This window comes from Nycticebus coucang, chromosome 2 (genome assembly GCF_027406575.1).
Source record: "Nycticebus coucang isolate mNycCou1 chromosome 2, mNycCou1.pri, whole genome shotgun sequence".
NCBI lineage: Eukaryota > Metazoa > Chordata > Mammalia > Primates > Lorisidae > Nycticebus > Nycticebus coucang.
Genome location: NC_069781.1, coordinates 142417053 through 142439428, shown reverse-complemented (window position 1 = coordinate 142439428; position 22376 = coordinate 142417053). Strand labels below are relative to the sequence as shown.

The window sequence follows — 22376 nt, the reverse complement described above, 5'->3', positions numbered from 1 at the left end:
GTTTAAAGATTATTCTCCTGCAAATGAATTTCACAGAGCCATGACACGCAAATAATCCTCTTATACATGCATAGAGGCCCTGGAAATCACAGCAGGAGACAAAAAGCTATTCTGAGCAGGGTCCTTCAGAGCTGTCTACACTGCCTGGGGTCAGACGGAAGGTTGGCCTGTAAGGATATAAAGGAGGACAACTTGAGTGGCAGAACTGAGAGGTTTTACTTTTGCAAAAGTAGCTGAAAGAAGGCTCAACTGTACGGGGATGGTGGGAGTGTCCTCTGGAGCCTTGAAGAGTGAAAGTAATAATCCCAGAAAGAGAAATGCAGTGGCCCTTCCAGGAGGAAGCAGGATGGGGAGGGCCTGACCCAGATCTGGGCACCTGGGGGGAGTATTGTCCCCATACTCAGAGCTCTGTGTGGTGTGGGGTTGGCTGTGGGCCCCTGGCACCTGGGACCACTCAGGGAGCTCAGATCCCATCCAGGAGGGCACTGCACCTGTGTGAGGGCTTGCAGCGAGCAGAAGGGTGCTGTGCACTGGCAAGGAGGAGTCCAAGCTCAACAGAAGCCAGGAAAGGAAGGGGAGAAATGAAAGATGCAAACACAGCGAAGGACTCCCGGGAGCAGAGCAAGCGCTCGGCATTGGAAAGGAAGGGGCATGGGACAAACAGCCCTATCTTTCAGAAAAATAAGTTTTATGCAACATAAAGCAAGTGTTCTTTTCTGAGGCACATAATGTAGCTCAGATATTATGAAGAATGATGAATATCAATTGTGAAATATCCAATACATGTGAAAAGGTTCAAGATGAGAAGAAATATAAGAAGCTATTCACACATTCGAAGGAGTTAGTGCATGACATCACTGCTAACAAAGGTCAAATGCATTACCGTTATTACAGATAGCGTCATGTTCTTTTTTCTTTTTGAGACAGAGTCTCACTATGTCGCCCTCAGTAGAGTGCTGTAGCGTCACAGCGCAGACCAACCTCAAACTCTTCAGCTTAAGCGATTCTCTTGCCTCAGCCTCCCAAGTAGCTAGGACTACAGGCGCCCACCACAGGACCCGGCTATTTTTTGTTGCAGTTGTCGTTGTTTAGCAGGCCCAGGCTGGGTTCAAACCCACCTGCCTCAGTGTATGTGGCTGACGTCCTACTCACTGAGCTACAGGCGCTGAGCTGGTTCCATGTTCTTAAATCACTGAAAAGTTTCCATTCATTCCCACAAGAGACATGAATGCCCCATCCTACCAGGTGGTATCTCTCATGACATTTTATATAAAATGGCAAGAAGTTCTAGGATATCAAAAGGACAAAGAAAGATGATGTACCGTGTAGGTTTTAAATCTACCAGTCTGGGTGTAGAACAGAAGTGCAGCTCTGATTTTCACCTATCATGTGTCAAATATACAACTTAATGGTGTGTAACCTCATATTCCTCTGAAATTAAAAAAGAATGAAAAACAACCCACCAGTTTTACACTTAAGACACCCCTCTTTGGGTAGCCCACAGCAATGCCTTGTTTTGGGAGGTTTGGGGAAGTGAGCGTGGTGGTTTTTTCATCCCCTGGTAGAGGGCCTCTGGAATCCCACACCAGCTTCTAAGTCCCAGCTCCATTGCCCATGAGCTCAGCAGGAATAGCACAAACACTGAGCTAATACCCCTGGATGAAGGGTTTACCTATTAACTAAGGACACTGTGACCTAAAAACATAGCAAAGGGCACAGTAAGCAGATTCATAGTAAGCATGTTCACATGTAAAGAGGTACTAAAAGGGTGAGTGTGTGTGGAGAGACAGAGGTGAGGATGATGTTTATCCATTCACTCATTCCACAAGTATCTACCAGGGCCTCTGACTGGGTTGTATGGGTAGACAAGGGATCACAAAGACATATGAGTCTTGGGCTCACAGGCACCTGCCACAGGCTGAGACTCAGCAGATCTCAGGTTCAAAAGCCTTTAAATGCCATCTTCTTTCTTGCTGTCACGTGCCTTGTGTGACTCTCCAGTGTATTATATTAATGTAGATGGCAAGAGGTATAACTTAAACTCAGGCTTCTGTTGTTAGCCCGAGCAGGGCTTTCCTTCTAGTAATGAACCAACTCTCAAAAAGTACAAGCTTATGAGTTGGCACCCATTGCTCAGGGGTTAAGGCGCCAGCCACATAGACTGGGACTAGCAGGTTCAAATCCAGCCCAGGCCTGCTAAACAACAATGACAAATACAAAAAAAATAAATAGCCGGGTGTTGTGGTGGGCACCTGTAGACATGGCTACTTGGGAGGCTGAGGCAAGAAAACGGCTTTAGCCCAAGAGTTTGGGGTTGCTGTGAGCTGTAATGCCACAGCACTCTACTGATGACAGCACAGTGAGACTCTGCCTTAAAAAAAAAAAAGTGCAAGGTTAGTGTAAACATATTATTTTTTGTTTAACAGAATATTAAAACTACATATAAAGACATCCTCTTTAACAACTGGTAATAGCCATAAATTTTGTTCCCCTAAAAGTTACCAAAGCAAGCAAAAAAAAAACCTCACTATAAAGTTTCAGTGGGCTTGCCTGATTTATTCCAACTTATTTCCTTGCTAAGTATCCAGAATAAGACCTTATTCCACATAGACTTAAATTTTAAACCCAAACTGCATAGCTCTATTGGGGTAGTCTGTAATAGACCGACACTCTCCCTAAGAGCAAATAGAAAAAGCTACATAAAATACAAAGTTCAAAAATAAATTTGACAAAGCCAGAAACAGAGGCTGACCCATGATAAGCCACATTTCCTGCATGCCACCTCCCGGCACCCTCCAGAATTTGTCTCCTGCTGACAGGACATAAAATGTGGCAAACCTAAACAGAGAAAATAAAACTCCAGTAGATCTTGAGGCAAAAACTGCAGTCAAAAGAGGAAAGGCCAAAATTTCAGGAAAACAAATGACAGAGAAGTAAACCAGCCTTACTGGCTGGGTTTTCCCCTCCTTACTGGCTGGGCTGCACAGAGTAAGAGATTAAAAAGCAATCATAAAAATAGCTAAAAGGAATATTTGAATTTGTAGCCTCTTTATGGTGTCAAAGCATTCCTGGCCCTCAGTTGAGACGTCTGAGGGGCTATATTCAAAAGGAAGAGGAACCAGTGCCCACCTGAGCTTCAGCCAGAGTCCAGAACAACCTTATGGCAGCTCAGATTTCCAGGAAGGCAAGGGAAAAAAAAATCACTCAAAGCCTCTACCAATTTTTGTACAGAATCAAAATTTCCAGGCAAATAGAACCAAGCAGTAAAACAAGCAATAGAAATGGAACCAGAGATGGCGTTTGGGAGGCAAATGCAGGAAACTAGGGTAGGGGCAGAGAGATGGCATTCAGGAAATGTGCATACCACCTCTGTTTTTGACTTTGTCAAATTTATTTTTGAAATCTGTATTTTACATAGCTTTTTCTGTTTACTCCTAGGGAGAGTATCAGTCTATTATAGACTATCCCAATATAGCCAGAAATACAACCAAGCAATAAAACAGATAATAGAAATGGAATCAGAGATGGTCCAGATATTATGGAATGGGCTGTATGGTTAATGTGTCTAAGGAAATAGAATGCAGTTGGAGAACTCCACCAGGGAATGATGCCTATAGAAAGAATCTAACTTTAGAACTGAAGTATACAGTGACTGAAATAAAGAACTCAATAGATGGCTTTATTTGATCACAGAACTCCGATGAGGGTGATTTCACATGTTGGAAGATAGCTCCAAGGGTTTTCCACTGACTGAAGGACAGAACACAGAAGGAAGGTAAGAAGGACACCAGCCTAAGGGACAGATGGGACCTGGGAGAATTGTGTGACCTTCACATACCTGGAACCCTAGAATATTAAAGAGAGAATGATGCTGAAGCAATGTTTTAAGAGATAACGGCCACCTTTTTTCAAACACTGACAAAGGGTATCAAACTACAGATACAAAAACTCCTATAAACCTTAAGCAGGATAAATGTAAAAAAAGTGTGTGGGGGGAGTGGCACCATGGTACTTAAGCTGTCACTTCTTTAGAACTTTCCTGAGTTCAGATGGCTCCAAGAAGTTCCACAAAGCAACAGATCATCCTTCAGTAAAGGTCAAATTTTTTGGAATGCAATTGGTCAGGACTGATTCCCAGACTTTAGCCACAAGTGGAGTCAGAGAAGAGGCTGCGAGGCCTCAGGTTTTCTCTCAGGACCTCATTGGCAGCATGTCATCTTATCATTTTTCTATTTTTCTGTTATGTGTAATATAATGGAGCATATTCTGGCAACCTGTCCCCATAAGCTACACTGCCCCCCCCCATTAATTTCTGGGCAACGTGCAGTCATGTTATAGTCACATTATGCTGACTCACTACACATCTTGGATCTGCTTGAGTGAATTAGTGGCAGGACTCTTAAAAATAAAGAAAAAGAAGCCATCCTTAAAGGGTTATATGCTGTGTGATTTGAACTATATGACATTTTGGAAAAAGAAAACTATGGAAATAGTAAAAACGAGTGGTCGCCAAGGCCTGGGGGGAGAAAGAGTGAACAGGAAGACACGGAGGATTCTGAGGGCAGAGACCCACTGTGTGCAATGCTGTCATAGTGGACACCTGGCATCATACATCTGCCAAACCCATAGAATGAACTGTACCAGGAGTGAACCTCAAGGTGAACTTGAACCACAGGCTTCGGGCAATCATGTGTTAAGGAAGGTCCACGGTTTATAACAGACATACCATAGGTAACAGAAGAAAAGGTGTGCAGGGGTGGAGGTAGGAGGCAGATGGGAACTCTGTACCTTTTCCTCAACTTTTCTGTAAACCAAAAGCTGCTCAAAAAATAAGGTCTATTGATTTATTTCAGGGGAAAAAAAAGGAAAAAGTGTGCTAACACCAGATTGGGGCCGAGCCCTTTTCATCAAAAGTTCAACGTTAAAGCTGGAGCCTCGCAGGCACTCAGAGCTTTGTGTTTCCACACTGGCTGGAGACACAAAATCCTGGCACCACTGCCACACAGGTGCACCTGGAACCTGGCTCTGGATTCACTATGGGTTTCTGCTCACTGAACACAAATGAATGAAAATGGCAAAGTCTTCCCACTATCACCTCCTTGAAAATCCAATAAGGTGAGGTCGTTTGCACAGAGTAAATATCAGGGCACGAGTTTCCCTCCTTGCTTTCCTAAAAAGCTGTTTAAAGTGGATAGTCTCAAAAATAAACTCACAAGCTTCCTTGTGCACAGCATCTCTGGTCTGGAAACAAATCAGGCAGAATTTCTATGAGGAACTGTACACATTTAGGAACTTTGCAAAAAGACAGAGAATGCTATGAGAGCTTTATGTAAATAAATATTCTCTTGGTCCCATCTGAACCATTTCTAATCTCCTCCATAACTAAAAAAGCATAGGAAACAGCTCCAGGATAAACAAGACAAAGTTAATCTATTAGACAATAGATTGAAATGCTGCTTCATTTTCATTTAGCAGAAGGAACATCTGAAGCTGAATCTTTAGTATTAACAACATAAATAAACAGAAGAAAGCACAGGGAGGAAGAGGAAAAAGAAGAAACAGTCCTTTCTTTTCCTGTTTCATTGACTGTAAAATGGCCATTTGGAAAAGAAGAGCCATCATTTTATCAGGCTTTAACCTTTATGGTCAAATCCCTGATAAAAAATTTACATCGTCAAACCCTGTTTACATCTCTAACATTGTGCTTTTTCTCATACTATTTTCTTTCATTTGATTGGTTTACTCTCTTTCACCTTCATTCCCCTCATTGGTAATTCAATCCCCGATATTCACTTACACAGTCAGTTCTCTATTTTAAATTGCTTTTATTTTTTGTAAGGTGCACACTTCACTGTTGAGCACTTCACGTTCTGTTAAACTGCATCCTCTGACGTAATAGACATAGTGTGTCAGTGTGACGTGCTCAGCAGCGTGAGAAGCCATATGTCATTCTGACTTGCCAGCAACAAGATGCCCTGAGTGCCAGGGTAAGTAGTGTTCACCCTTCAGGAAGCAGCCTGGTGACCTCACCTCCTGAACCCTTAGCAACTTCCCTGGGGCAGCCAGACTTCCTCCCCTCTGGGCTGTTCAGCTGCGAATCTCACTTTTCTCTGGCATCCAGTTTGTTTATGGATCTGTGTCCCTGAAAGCAGCCCTTCATACCTCTCTGTGTCCCCAGGGCCCGCACAGTGCCCCACCCTGCTGCACAGCCACTGTTTATGAATGAACAGAGAGGCAGCAGTTCACCCAATGAGACCACAGGGGTCAGTGAGATTTGGGGGTTGGTGAAACACAGCGGCAGTCAACATGGGAGACACTCGAGTGGTAGAGGCAGACTTGGTGGTTTTAAGCAGAAACACGAGAACCTCTATGACAACCCCCTCCAGCTCCATGAGTGCCAAAAGGTGGGTCAGCATGTCTGGGCCTGAGCATGCTACCTGAGTCCATCCCCACCACCCGACACTGGGACACAGAGTTCACCCCCATTGCCCTCCTATTCCTTGGCAATGAGCAGGGTACTCAGGACATGCACACCATGCAGCAGCTGGACATTGGCCATGTCTTCAATGTCACCACTCACTTTCCAACCTCGAGCGACGGCTGGCCACGGCCAGCAGCACACAGACCTGCGGCAGTGCTCTGAGGAGGCTCTCTCCATCAGTGTGGGAAGGCGCTTCCCAGCCACCGCCAGGCCAAGTGTCCCGCTCTGCCACCAATACTTGGGTGAACATGACTGGCACTTACAAATTTGTCAAAGGCAAACAACCAGTTATTTCCCCAAACCTCAGTTTCACGGAGCAGACCTAAACAATGGGTGACATCGGATCCTCACCTCGAAGCTGGTGGGAGTGGAGAAGGTTGTGTGACAGAGGTGCAGGTGCAAAGACTGTGCACGTCTCCATTAGGAGACCCACAGGAAGGAAGACGGATTCTGGTTTTTCTTTCTTTTGGGGGGAGAAAGAGTAAAGTTTGTGAATGGAAACAAACTTGTTTAAAGACTTTTCATTTTGTCGCAAGTGTGAGTAGTCTGTAACTTTTCGAGATTTACTTTCCACAAACTGACAAAGTGAAGAGACTAAAGTAGCATTTTTTTAAGCTGACAATAAAACTTGTTTCTCCCCCTTTCCCTTTTAGGCTATTTGTATAGTTTATGACTAAATAGTCTGTGCAGGTTCATAGGCTGAAGATGCTACACTTTAAACCAATTTAAAAGAACCAAAAGTAAACAGAGAAGACACTGAATCACGGGCCCAAACCCAACCAAATCAAGCCCTGTTGTGCTCACTGGTGCAAACAGAAGATCAAGGCAGTTTCAGTGGTCTAAGAACCCTTCAGACATTCTCTAAAAAGACAAAGGATATTGTTGATTTTGTGTGTCTCATGCCCTGGGTTCCCCCCCACCCCCTTCTCTGGGTTTAAGAGGTTTTTTTGAAATAGCAAGGAACTGACCATTCTACCATATGCTTTCACTGGCTTCCTGTGCAATAATATGTTATTTTGAGTGTGCAAACAAGAGCTGGCAGCTGAATGATGACAAATTGTACAAATTTGCCAGCTTAGAGATAGAAAGGAAATCAACAATATACTGATTACTCTCCTTCCCACCTTTTCCTTTTGATTTTGATTACAGTGCCATAAACCTTCTTACATATGTATATCAGAATGTAAAGAGAAAAAAAACTATATTTAAAAATATTTTGCACAAAGAAAAGAAGAAATGTGTGTGTGAGTACATTCTTTACACAAACCCTTGCTTGATCTGTACGCTTTGCTGAGCTCAGGTAGGTCAGTAACTCATTGCCTTTTCCTCACCAAATCAGACATGAGAATGATCTGAACAACCTTAGCTCTGCTGAAAACCAGCGAGGAATGTGGCACCAGGTCCAGAGGATGTTACTCAGCTTGTCTGTTACTCAGCTTGTCGGCTGTGGCCTAGACAATTGCTTCAGAGTCCCTCAGGAACAGGTAGCCAACATTTACTGACACACCCTCTCACTACTACAGACACACCCTAGAAAGGCGGAACATGGACTGAAAGAAGTTTCACAATATGAGCAATTTTGCTTTCAACAAGGAGGCTCATTGAAGAAAAACATCTACTTTAATCTCTGCTGTTAAACCTCTGACCCTGGTCAGTTGCCATATCCACCTTGGAAAGTAACCGGTCACCCACCCAAGCTCATGGCACTTTTTCTTTTGTTAATAGCTCCCAAGGCTGGATGGATAGAAGAGGGTGTTCACAATTCCCAAATGCAAGGATCTGATTTGAACAAACCAAAGAAACCCACCTCTTCCTCCCGCCTCTGGGCCTTGGCTGATAGGTCCAGGGTCCCCCTGGAGATGCTCTCCGGGGACTCTTTAGCACAGCAGTTCCCACTCCCAGCTGTGCAACCACCCTGCTATTACTCATCTTTCATACTCTGTCCCCCTGGCCAACTCCCACCTACAGGTGACATTGCAAATTGAGACAACCTCATGGAGAAGTCTACTCCACTCTTACCCTTGACAGAGTCCTCATCACCCAGTGGGTGTCACTTGTTCAGCCTCCACCTCTGCAGCCTGTGATTTCCAAACAGGAATCCCCATCAATTCCAACCACAAAGCTTCATGCTGGGCACAAAGCAAACCTCAAAGTTAACAGGAGTTCATGAAAATCCCCAGATCTGCAAATGTAAGGTCCCTAAAATAATTTTTGTGAGCATAAATCCACTTGTTCTTTTAAAGTGGCACATAAAGCTACTGAATAAAGCATTGTGAGGCAAACACTGAAAAAACAAAACTCCAGAACAAGAGACAAACACACCCAGAAACAACTACCCTCTTTCTGTAGTCAGCTGGATAATGGCATGTCAGGAAAAAGGAATACTACGTTCAAAATCCGATTTTCATCCACAGCCATCTGCAGCCCAAAGGTTGTGTAAAATAATTCTCTTTCATTTATTCATGTTACTTCTTTGCTCCAGTTTAGGGATGACATGGAGATTTTTTTTTATGTGAATAACCCATAAATATAACTTTACCCCTTCATGGAACCCTTGTATCACCAGAGAAGAGAACACTTTTAAAATCTGGCAATGAAAAGAAATGATTTCGCTACTAATTTTGGCGGGGTTATTTCCATCCACAGAACATTGCAATGAAAAGAATGCATTTAAGTCAGCATTCTGGCAATTTCACACCTCAGCCTCACATGTCTCTCAAATTCTGGAGCAAATGTGCAGCAGTGGGCACAGGCAGGGCCCTGGCATGCAGGAGAGCTACCACATGAGACCTGCTTCAGGGCCGACGTGCCCCCTGGCGGGCAGCCGCACCACAGCCTTCAGCTCATAGCAAAGGCTGTCACCCTACCACACTCTCATACTTCAAAATCTGCTTGTAGCCCAGAATGCTCTCACGGGAAGAGCTTCTTTTGCATTAATAGCTCTTGATCTCAATTTGCTTATAAGTCTGTGCAAATAACCAACTCAGGGAAAGCACATATTTGATCCTACACTTTTGTTATAGAAGAAAGGATTATTTACCCTCCAAGTCCTAACTGAAGAAAAAAAATGTAATCTGCATTATCTCAGATCCTTTCCTGGGAAACACTAGAAGGCAGCTCCCTTGAAGGAACTAGAAGTCCAAAAGCCGCTCAGGGCACAACCTCTACTTCTTAATTTTTTTTTTCAACCATTTTCAATATCTACACTGCCGATAGATGTTACAGATTTAAAAAGTCAATTGTCAGTTTGAAACTTGCATGACGGATTTCAAAAAGACGAGTACAATGAGAAGAGAAGCGAGAATGGTTACAGCAGCCATCAGATCAAAAAATAAAATAGCTTCTTACCATGTTTATTGATGACACGGGGCCAATGCTGTTAACATAAATGTCAACGTCGATTACAGTCGGTTTTACTGTGGAGAAAAATACATGTATGTTAATACTCTGTGTCAGAGAGAGACAGCAAAGTGCACTGCTCAACACCCTGATGACATTTGCACTGGTCAATGCACTGATGATGTGTGCAGTGGTCAATGCCCTGATGACGTATGTGCTGGTCAGCATTCTGATGATGTGTGCACTACTAGTCAACACATTGATGACGTGTGCACTGGTCAAGGCCCTGATGATGTGTGCACTGGTCAGCATCCTGATGATGTGTGCACTGTGCACTGATATATCAAGGATACATTGGAGACACCGACAGGTAGGTTTTTCTGAGAAACTTGTCCTATAGTTATAATTAAAACCCTGCCAGCTTTACTTTTTTTAAATTCTTGAAGGATGAGAGATTCTTGACTGTATTTATTAAGTTCAAGAACACAAACAGTTATGCACTGCGAATTGCCAGTGATAGATAAGTGTACAGTATTCTGTAACATGAGCTAACGTAATTTTTTTAGTACAGATAGGAGATAAATGTAAGACACTGCATAAGTGATTTAATGTCAAAGTTTTGTTGTAAAGACAGACTCAAGAGTTGAGTAATGTCAGTGATGAACTCAGTTATTTATCCACCACTGTGAGTTTAGGCACCAAAAAATAAATAAATAAATGTATAAGGAATATAGTTTATAGTGGAGTGTCACTGAAGGACACAAATGTATACACATATCATCAAGTTAAAATTCCATAATCAGAAAAGAATAAAATTTTAGTTAAGTCAAAGAATTAGTTTTTCAATCATGAGGGCATGAACTTTACATAATCAGAGGTCATGATTTCTAACTATGCATAGGAGGTTAAATTGGTTCACTGGCTTTAAAGAAAACCAGTTTCTCTTTCCTTGACAGCAATGGAACTGAAGGTGACAGGTACTAAAACTGCCAAATCAGCAGACTGCTGTGCCGCAGCAGAAGTCGTCTGGAAGGATGGATGGATGTTCCCTTTGCTCAGCACTCATTGACTGACAAAGGAGAGAACAGAGCCAATTTTAGAATGTCTCCACCCAGACAGGAATATGAACTAAACTCCTGCACCATTCCACATGGAAAAAACTGTTTCTACGGAAACACAAATGTATAAACAATCCTTTCAATGCACCTCCTTCAGATTTGCTAAATAACTTAGCAACCACAGATGGACCTCCGCACTCTACATCTCAGTGGCACCTCTGAGCTCTCAGTCTCCTGTGAAATTCTGTATTCTGTGGTCTGTACCCTGGGCAGTAACTTTCAGACCTCCGTGAGATGAAAACAACAATTATGAATTTGAGCCAACTCCTCTAACATCCGTCAGCACAGCCACAAAATGTGAGCTCCAAAGAGCTGTCAGCATTTTGGAACATGCCCCCAACACAACTCTATGCACCATATATATCGTGCTCAAATTTCATCAAAGGAATAGTCGTCATTTTAAATGTAGCTTTGATAAGTACTATAAAAAATAAGTAGCATTGGGCGGCGCCTGTGGCTCAGTGAGTAGGACGCCGGCCCCATATGCCGAGGGTGGCGGGTTCAAACCCAGCCCCGGCCAAACTGCAACAAAAAAATAGCCGGGCGTTGTGGCGGGCACCTGTAGTCCCAGCTGCTCGGGAGGCTGAGGCAAGAGAATCGCGTAAACCCAAGAGTTAGAGGTTGCTGTGAGCCGTGTGACGCCACAGCACTCTACAGAGGGCGGTACAGTGAGACTCTGTCTCTACAAAAAAAAAAAAAAATTAAGTAGCATTTTTTTCTTCAACTTAATTGGATTCAGCAGTGTTCTGTCTTCAAATAAAAACAAAAGGCTGTGTTGAGTCAGTAAAGAATCTACTTTTTTTGTTTGTTTTTAGAATCTACTTTTCACAAGAGATTTTTCTAGTTGTTTCACAGTATTTATTAGACTTTAGGCTTCCAGAGCTTTTTATTTCATTGAATTAATAAGACTTACAGATATAAACTCTGAACAATTTGAAATGAGAATTTCAAATTAGCTATTTTAACATTATTAAAAAGAGCACAATGAAGGGTTTATAAGAAATAAGTTTGGAATAACCACTCCACCCCCACCCCCACACTCACTCACACACAGACAAGCTGGGGAAAATGAACTGTTTTCAGGTGATGGTCTTTTAAGCAGAGTCTTGCTAACATAAATGAGGTGCTTAGGAAAGTGGCATTGACAGGACACTCAGGAAAGACACTAGCAATAGGAGGCTCAGGGTTTATAATTCAAGACTCAAGATCAAACCCTGACAAATGAAGTTCAACAAGGATGCCAAGACCATCCAGTGGGGAACAGGACAGTCTTTTCAACAAGCAGTGCTGGGAAAACTAGATATCCATATGCAAAAGAATGAAGCGGGACCCTTACCTTACCCCGTATACAAAACTAACTCAAAATATATTAAAGACCAAAGCGTAAGACTACAAAACCCTCAGAGGAAAACACAGAGGGAAAACTTCATGACACTAGATTTGGCAATCATTTCTTTTTTGTTTCTTTGTTTGGTTTGTTTTTTTTTTGGCAATCATTTCTTAACAAAAACACAGGTAACCAAAAAGGAAGAGAGATTTGACAACATCAAAATTAAAACTTTCTGTGCGTAGACAGCACAACTAAGTGTAAAGGAAACTCATGGAATGGGAGAAAATACTTGCATTCCATATATGTGACACGTGGTTAATATTCAGAACATGTGAAGAACTTCTGCAGCTCAACAAGAAAAACAACCTAATTTAAATAGACAAAGAACTTAAATAGCCATTTCCCCCAAGAAGATACACAAATTGACAATAAGCACATGAAAAAAATGCTTAGTGGCCATTAGAGAAATACAAATTGAGACCATGAAATACCTCGCACTCGTTAGGATGGTTAGGATTCAAAACAGCCAAAACACAACACAACAACAAAAAAAAAACACAAAGTAAGTGTTTGCCAAGACATGGAGAAATCAGAACCCTTGTATATCGTCGGTAGGAAGGAAAATGATACGGCCATGGTGGAAAACAGTACAGTGGTTCCTCAAAAAATTAAAAATAGATTACTATATGACCCTGCAATTCCACTTCTGGGTATATACCCAAAAGAATTAAAAGCAGGGGATTCAGGCCAGGTGCAGTGGATGACACCTGTAATCCTAACACTCTGCAAGGCCAAGGCAGGTGGATTTCCTCAGCTCAGGAGTTCAAGATCATTCTGAGCAAAAGCTCAGTTTTTCTAAACCAGCTAAGTGTTGTGCATGATTTACCTTCACCCCTTGCCACAGCATCTGCAACACTGAATGCCACAAAGCTGCAGGTCCTAAAAATTGCAGTTGTAAAGTTACTGCAGTGACTTGAGCTGTGACCATTCAACATTCAAGTGAGCCTGCCAATTAAAACAGGAGGAATAATAATGGTATTTTTCTTTTTTAGCTTTATTTTTTATTGTTATATAATAGATGTACATGTTTTTGGTGTACATGCCATAATTTATCAATATAATTTGTAAAGATGTAATCAGTGTACTTAAGCTATCCACCACCTTAAATATTTGTATTTTCTTTATGCTAGGAACATTTGAATTGTTCTAGCTATTTTAAAATATACAATTAATTATAATACACTATAGTCGCCTTAAGGAGCTGTCAAACGGCGCGCCTTATTTCTGAAAAAGGATAATTTTTAAGCATCCTCCAGAACATGATGACACCCACAGGCTGACCCAGATAGTAGAGTGGGCAAAAAACAGATGAGAGAACTTTTGAGACAAGGGTACTCCAGAACTTGAGCATCTGTGACAACAGAGATTATGTTACCTCTGTGGAGAGGAAAAAACTGGGAGTGGCACTGAGACAGGAAATAAAACCGGGTGTACTCATCCACGAACAAGCAAGGTGCAGACAGTGAGAGAAACGCAGGTGAGAACGGATGGGCTGCAGGGCCATGGAAGGACGTCCTTGATAAGCTGCCCAGACTGGAAGCAGCAGGACTGAGGAGTCTTATAACATCCCCAAGAAACTGTGATCTGACACTGTGATCAAACATGCTGAGTAAGGCCACATGGCAATGGAGCGTGCAGCCCCACTGCAGAAAGGCTCAGTCTCTCACTAGCTCTTTAATCTTGGAAGATTCTCGCCATATCCCTATGCCGCAGTCCCCCAATGTGTAAGAGGGTCTGATAATAGAACCCAACACATGATGGAGGCTGGGGGATGGGCTGTTGTGCAGTAGGCAGCAAAGTGTTCAGTAGATTTTTAGCTATGGCTGTTAGGGACCCTAGAATTAGATGTAGTGAATAAATACCAAAATCATGCATTTGCTCCCTAAATCATATTTATGTTCACAAGTCACCCTAGTCACTTACTCTTCTATTTTATTCATAAGATTAAATATGATAGAATATCTCAACATCAGCAAATGAATATTTTAAAAATGAATAAATAACATCAACTTTCACGCCCATGAGTCATAAAAAGGCCCTTCCAAATAGCTGGGAACGTCCCTTCCAATCTTCCCTGCCTTTGGGGACACAGGTGGGGAAGGGAGCCCCATCTGGGGTCAGCCTCTCCAGTATGTGGTTTCCATCCTTTACCCCAACTGAGGCCTTGGGTGACACAGGAAGTGAGTCCCATCTGGGGTCAGCCCCTCCAGTATGTGGCTTCCATCCTTTTCCCCAACTGAAGAGTCCAACTGAGAAATGTGACACATTAGACAGAGCAGCCCCCTGTTCCACCACCAACTTCCTTCCCTCTGCTCCTGCCCACAATAAAAGGGACCGGAACATTTACCAAATGTCCCTGTAATAACCATTTGGTGTTTTTAATCAGTATTATGTGCACAATACCATTCTCCTTCCCATTTTATGGAGAAGAGCTTAAAATATGAGTAAGGACCCAAGATTTTACAGCCTCACCAGAACGAAGAATCCAGGGTTCCACCCTCAACTTCCCAGAGTTTTCTACTTGGTAGTGAGGCTTTACAAAGATTCTGGGTAACAAAGACCCCAATGGGAATTTATTAGTATAATTTTATTGCTATTATTATCATCATCATTATAACTATTATCACAAGTAATCTTTCCAGCTTCTTTTAAAATGCAAATACTATGTCTCTGAGGTGTATATTAAATCTATCTGTAACATCTCAGTTAAGATATGTCTTCAAATTTTTTCTTCTAACTTGAAGAATACTGGGTGGTTTTATGGAGAACAGGTGGAGAAATCTGGCTACAAAGTACACAGGATAAGCAAACCTGGTCAACATTACAGGTTTCCCAGCCCTCAGTCCATGCAAAGGGGTGTGACATAGCTTAGTGTTGGACCCTGAGATGGTGAAGTCACTATTATAGGTCCCATTCCAGACCTGATAAGGCCGTGTTCGGTCAACTAACTTGATTGAGACAACATTTACACCTAATCCAAAACTCCACTAACACCGAAACTATAGATGTCAACTCTGAAGCCCTCACACCTTTGCTGGTCAAGGAGGCCATCAAGAGAATACAAGGCATCAAGTCTTGTAAGAACACAAATTTGACTCTAAAGTTACCATATGACTTTGAGAAAGTAATTCAAATTTATTGGATCTCCTGTCCTCCATCTGTCAGTTGAAAGCCTAAAGTAAGTTCTCCTTGCAACCACAAGTTTTATTAGATATAACAGGAAAGATAAGTTTTTAACAACTCCCTTCGTAATAGTACCTTCTCTCTCTTTCGACCTGGCTATGGATAAGGCCACCTGCATTATACCTTTGCACAATGAGAAGACCGAGGATGATATTAGCATTTGACAAATCTCACTGTACACAAAGTGACATGCAATAGAGTGAAATCAGCAAGATGGCAAAATAGGAAGCCCCACATCCTACTTCCCACATGAAGTCACCACCTTAACCATGATGTACAGATCAGTTGCCTTTCTAAGAAATTCAGGATGTAATCAAGAGGTTGCAAGCCAGCACAAAGCCAACCACACAAAAGCCCAGTAGGAAAAGTCATGGCACCCACTTGCCAGAGTGCCTCCCCCAGCACAACATGGTAAGTTCAGAAGAAAATTCCTTACTTCTCCCTGAGGAGGGAAAGAAAAGAGTAGAGTATTTTCAACTTTCTGACTTTTTGTGGGGTTGCACAATTGATTGGTCTCGGCCTTCTCTAAATTTAGGCACTGACAGGAACAGGGTGGCAGTTTGCTGGTCTCTGGGAACAAAGGCAATAAGCATAGCTCGGTCTATCAACAGAGTCTGCTCTACCACAGACATCAGGCATCACTCGAGTAGAAATCAGCACACTTTTTTAATTACATTAAGTTTGCAAGTCCAGAGAGAGTATGTCCCCCCAAAAGGAATAAGTGGTCTACAGACTCTCTGGACATGCTGAGTCATGAAAATCCCTCCTGTGTACAAAACTAGACCATAAACTAGGATGGCTGAACAAGATACACAAAGAAACAGAAAAACACAGTCCAATCAAAGGGAAATATGAAGTCTCTAAAAAAATCAACCCTAAAGAGATAGAGACATATGAATTAAAAGATAAAAAATTCTAAGTAACTGTCCTAAGGATAATGAATGACATAAAGAGAACACAGAAAATTAGAAGAAATTGGGAAATGGTGCATGAACAAAATTAGAATATTTTTTTTTTATTGTTGGGGATTCATTGAGGGTACAATAAGCCAGGTTACACTGATTGCAATTGTTAGGTAAACTCCCTCTTGCAATCATGTCTTGCCCCCATAAAGTGTGACACACACCAAGGCCCCCAGCCCCCTCCCACAAAATTAGAATATTACACAACAGATAAAAACTAATAACAAGAACCAAACTGAAATACTGGAGCTGAAGAATACAATAACTGAATTTTTAAATTTGCTAGAGGTACTCAATAGCAAGTTTAACCAGGCAGAAGAATCAGTGAATTAAAAAACAGGGCTTTTAAATTTATCAAGACCATGAAGCAAAAAGCAAAAAATAATGAAGAAAAGTACAGAGAGCCTATGGGATTTAAGATACACCATGAAGTAGAACAACATATGCATTATGGAAACGCTAGAAGAAGATGACAAAGTGAAAGGTGCAGCCAGCCTATTTGAAGAAATAATGGCTGACAATCTCACAAATCTGAGGACAAAAATGGACATACATAATCAAGAATCTAAAAGAGATGCAAATAGAATAAATCTGAAGAGATCTAGACAGAGACAAATTATAATTAAGCTATCAAAAGTCACAAACAAGGAGAATCTTAAAAGCAGAAAGCAAAGTGACTCACCATGTAGGCAGCTAATGGGAACTGTTATCAGATCATATTGTATTTCTCAGCAGAAACCTTACAGGCCACAAGGGAGCTGTATAATATATTCAAAATGCTGAAGGAAAAACAAAAACTGTCAACCAAGATACGCTATCTGGCAAAACTGTCCTTCGAAAATAAATGAGAAAGATGTTCCCAGAAAAATTAAGGCTGAAGGAACTCATCATAATAAAACCTGGCTTACTAGAAATGCTGAAGGGAGTCATAAAGGGGAAGCGAAAGAATGACAATCGGCAACATTAAACCTTATGAATATATTAAAATCCCTGGTAAAGGTAAATATTCACAAATGTAAAATCATGTAGTACAAATTATATTGATACATGAAACACTTTTAAATCCAGTACAGAAGTTTTAAAACATAAGCATAAAAAGTAATTTGAAAACTACATTAACTGAGTCTGGTCTTGGAAGGGGCAGGATAACTGTCGGGTCCATCTGTGCAGGCCACAGGCTCCTGTGCAAAGAAAGGCTTGGCAATGCGCAGGGAAGAGGATTCCCAGCATCAGCTCTGCGAGCCGCACACCAAACGGGGGCTTTCTTGAGTAGCGATCAGCGCCTGCCAGACCACCGTAAGAGCTGCGTCGGGACCCACGTTCGGCACCTGCCGGACCTCAGAAGAGCTGAACCGAGACCCACAATCCGTGATGGGCGCCGGCCAGGACCTCCGAAGAGCTGCACCACGAGCCAAGACCCGCCATCTACACCCACACAGACCCCAGTAAGAGCTGTACTGCAACCCACGACCAGCACCTGCCCGCACTTCCATACCAGCAGCGCCGCAACCCGCCATGGGTGCCCGCCCGGATCCCGTTAAGAGCTGCGTGGTGACCAGAGACCATGCTCTCAGGGCCTCCACACGCCCTGACCAGGAACTCCGGGAGCTGCCAAACCCGTCCTCCCTCCTCTACCATCCCTGCCTCTACACCGGGTGCACGTCTGGCCAGGGACTCTGGTAGCGGCATGCCCTTTGGAGCCCTCCCTGCCTATACGAGGAACCCTTCTCCTGGTCAGAGACAGCTGAACCTCCAAAAGAGCTGCACCGCAACCAGTGATCTGCACCCCTCCCAGACCTCCAGAAGAGCTGCGCTGCGACCAGCAACTGCCACCCTCCCGGAACCCGATAAGAGCTGCGCCGGAAATCTTCCGGACCTCCGGAAGAGCTGCGCCAGGATCCTCCCACACCTGCGGAAGGGCTGCCACGCGACACACGATCTGCACCCTTCCGGACCCCGGTAAGAGCTACACTGGACCCTCCCGAACCTCCGGAAGACCTGCACAGAAACCTGTGATCTACACCCTCCCGGACCTCCAAAACAGCTGCACCCGCCAGGAACCAGTAAGAGCTGCCACCACCCACTATCCCTCCCACCTGCTGCCACATGCCCTGAACAGTAACTCTGGGAGCCGCTGCAACCCAGCGTCCTCCCCCCTGTACCCTCCCTGCCTCCATACCGGCATGCTCGTCTGGCCAACGACTCTGGTAGCCACGTGCCCTCTGGAGACCTCAGTGCCTCTGCACGGAGCCCTTCTCCTGGCCAGAGACTACTGGAACCATGGGCCTTCTGTGCCAAAGTCACTGGGCACCAGAAACTCCCATAACTGTGTGGACCCCCCCCCACCCTGTTGCTGGATCGGGAGGGTCACACCCTGGAGCTCCTCCCACAACCAGAACTCCCTGACTGAGGCAGCACCAGAAGAGCTACACAGAGTCATTCCCTACAAAGATCCAGAAACAAAAGTGATTCCCCCCAGGGTCTAATCTCGGAAAGACACCATCCCAACACTGAGGACGGCCAAAGGCAATGATCAAAAATAATCATGAGACAAAATCAAAGGAAAAACTCTGGCAATATGAATAATCAGAGTAGATGAATTACCCCAAGGAACAATGGGGCAGACACAGCACAAGATCCCATTCACAAACAAATAGCTGAGATGTCAGAAATCAAATTCAGAATATGTATAGCAAATAAGATCGAATTAGAATTCCAAGCACTAATCCAAAAGATGTCTCAGGAATTCAACGAATTCAAAGACCAAATGACCAAATATTTTCACACATTGAGACAAGAAGTTGCAGCCCTAAAAGATCTGAGAAAGACAGTACAATCCCTCAGTAACAGAATGGAGCATGCAGAAGATTTCTGACATTAAAGACAAAGCTTTCGAATGCTCCCAAACTCCGAGAGAGGAAGAGAAATGGAGGGCAAAAACAGATCACTCTGTCAGAGACATCTGGGATAATTTGAAGAAAACCAGTATTTGTCTTATAGGGATCCCTGAAACCGATGAAGTGCCTCCACAGGCAAAGAGTCTCTTATCCATAAGACTATGAAGGAGAACTTTTCTGACATGCCAAGAGATTCTGAAATTCAGATAGCAGACATTTTCAGAACTCCAGCAAGACTCAACCCAAATAAGACATCCCCCAGACACATAATAATCAATTTCACTAAAGTTAATATGAAGGAGAAAATTCTGAAAGAAGCGAGATGAAAGAAAACTATTACATACAAGGGGAAGAATATTAGAATAACTGCAGATCTCTCTGCTGAAACCTTTCAAGCTAGAAGAGGATGGTCATCGACTTTTAATTGCCTAAAACAAAATAACTTTCAACCCACGATCCTGTACCCAGCTAAACTGAGTTTCATTTATGATGGGGAAATTAAACACTTCAATGACATTCACATGTTGAAGAAATTTGCCATACCTAAACCATCTCTCTAGGATATTCTCAGACCTATCCTCCATAAACACCAGTGTAATCCTCTACCACAAAAGTAACCAACCCCAGAAAATTTTGATCAAATTCCAACTTCCACAGTCGCAAAAGGATTAAAAATGTCCACCGGACTCGAGAAAGGCTTATCAATACTCTCAATTAATGTGAATGGTTTACATTGTCCTCTAAAGAGGCACAGATTGGCTGACTACATACAAAAACGCAACCCAGATATCTGCCGCATACAATAATCTCATCTAACATTAAAAGACAAATATAGACTCAAGGTGAAGGGATGGTCATCTATACTCCAGGCAAATGGAAAGCAGAGAAAAGCAGGCATTGCAATCCTATTCACAGACGCAATAGGCTTTAAACCAACCTAAATAAGGAAGGATAAGGATGGACACTTCATATTTGTTAAAGGTAACAATATGATGAGATTTCAATTATTAATATTTATGCACCCAACCAGAACGCACCTCAATTTATAAGAGAAACTCTAACAGACATCAGCAACTTGATTTCCTCCAGTTCCATAGTAGTAGTAGATTTTAACACCCCTTTAGCAGTGCTGGATAGATCCTCCAAAAAGCAGCTAAGCAAAGAAATCTTAGATTTAAACATAACCATTCAACACCTGGACGTAACAGACATCTACAGAACATTTCATCCCAACAAAACTGAATACGTATTCTTCTGATCAGCCCGAGAAACATACTCCAAAATCGACCACATCCTAGGCCACAAATCTAACCTCATCAAATTTAAAAAAATACAAATTATTCCTTTCATCTTCTCAGACAATCATGGAATACAAGTTGAACTCAATAACAACAGAAATGTGCATGCCCATACAAAAACATGGAAGCTAAATAACCTTATGCTAAAGGATATATGGGTTATAGACGAGATTAAGAAGGAAATCACCAAATTTTTGGAACAAAACAACAATGAAGACATGAATTATCACAACCTCTGGGATAGGGCAAAGGCACTCCTAAGAGGGAAATTTATATCACTACAAGCCTTCCTCAAGAAACGGAAATAGAGGAAGTTAATAACTTAATGGGACATCTCGAGCAACTGGAGAAGGAAGAATATTCCAACCGGAAACCCTGCAGAAGAAAAGAAATAAACAAAATTAGAGCAGAATTAAATAAAATTGAAAACAAAAGAATTATAAAACAGATCAATAAATCAGAAAGTTGGTTTTTTGAAAAGATCAATAAAATAGATAAGCCTTTGGCCAACCTAACCAGGAAAAAAAGAGTTAAAATCTCTAATTTCATCAATCAGAAATGGTAAAGATGAAATAACAACAGACCCCTCAGTAATTCAAAAAATACTTAACGAATATTACAAGAAACTTTACTCTCAGAAATATGAAAATCTAAAACAAATCAACCAATACTTGGAAGTATGCCAAGTATTACCAACACTTACCCAAAACAAAGTGGAAATGTTGAACAGGTCTATATCAAGTTCTGAGATAGCATCAACTATACAAAATCTCCCTAAAAAGAAAAGGTCAGGACCACATGGCTTTATGTCAGAATTCTACCAAACCTTTAAAGAAGTAGTACCTATATTATAAACCTCTTCCAAAATATACAAAAGTACTACCCAACACATTCTATGAAGCAAACATCACCTTGATCCCTAAACCAGGGAAAGACCCAACAAGAAAAAAAAATTATAGATCAATATCACTAATGAATCTCAATGCAAAAATACTCAATAAGATCCTAACAAATAGAATCCAACAACACATCAAAAAAATTATAAACCATGACCAGGTGGGATTTATCCCTGGGTCTCAAGGATGGTTTAATATACATAAATCTATAAATGTAATTCAGCACATAAACAAACTAAAAAACAAAGACCATATGATTCTCTCAATTGATGCAGAAAAAGCTTTTGATAATATCCAGCATCCCTTCATGATCAGAACACTTAAGAAAATTGGTACAGAAGGGACATTTCTTAAACTGATAGAGGCCATCTACAGAAAACCCACAGCCAATATCATATTGAATGGAGTTAAATTGAAATCATTTCCACTTAGATCAGGAACCAGGCAAGGCTGCCCATTGTCTCCATTGCTCTTTAACATTGTAATGGAAGTTTTAGCCATTGCAATTAGGAAAGAAAAGGCGATCAAGGGTCTCCACGTAGGGTCACAAAGATCAAACTTTCACTTGTCGCAGATGACGTGAACATATATCTGAAAAACACTAGGGATTCTACTACAAAAATTTTAGAAGCGATCAAGGAATACAGCAATGTCTCAGGCTACAAAATCAACATCCATAAATCTGTAGCCTTTATATATACCAACAATAGCCAACCCGAAAAAACAGTCAAGGACTCTATTCCTTTCACAGTAGTGACAAAGAAGATGAAATATTTGGGAGTTTATCTAACAAAGGATGTGAAAGATCTCCA

The 22376-nt window shown here is 42.1% G+C and overlaps 1 protein-coding gene across 1 annotated transcript in view; it reads right to left on the bottom strand.

Moving 5' to 3' along the window:
• Positions 1–22376, bottom strand: part of GABRG3 (gamma-aminobutyric acid type A receptor subunit gamma3) — a 774385-nt gene that overhangs the window by 686635 nt on the left and 65374 nt on the right. Inside the window, exon 3 of the mRNA XM_053582023.1 lies at positions 9830–9897. Coding sequence (XP_053437998.1) covers positions 9830–9897 — 68 coding nt within the window. The remainder of the gene's footprint in view (positions 1–9829; positions 9898–22376) is intronic.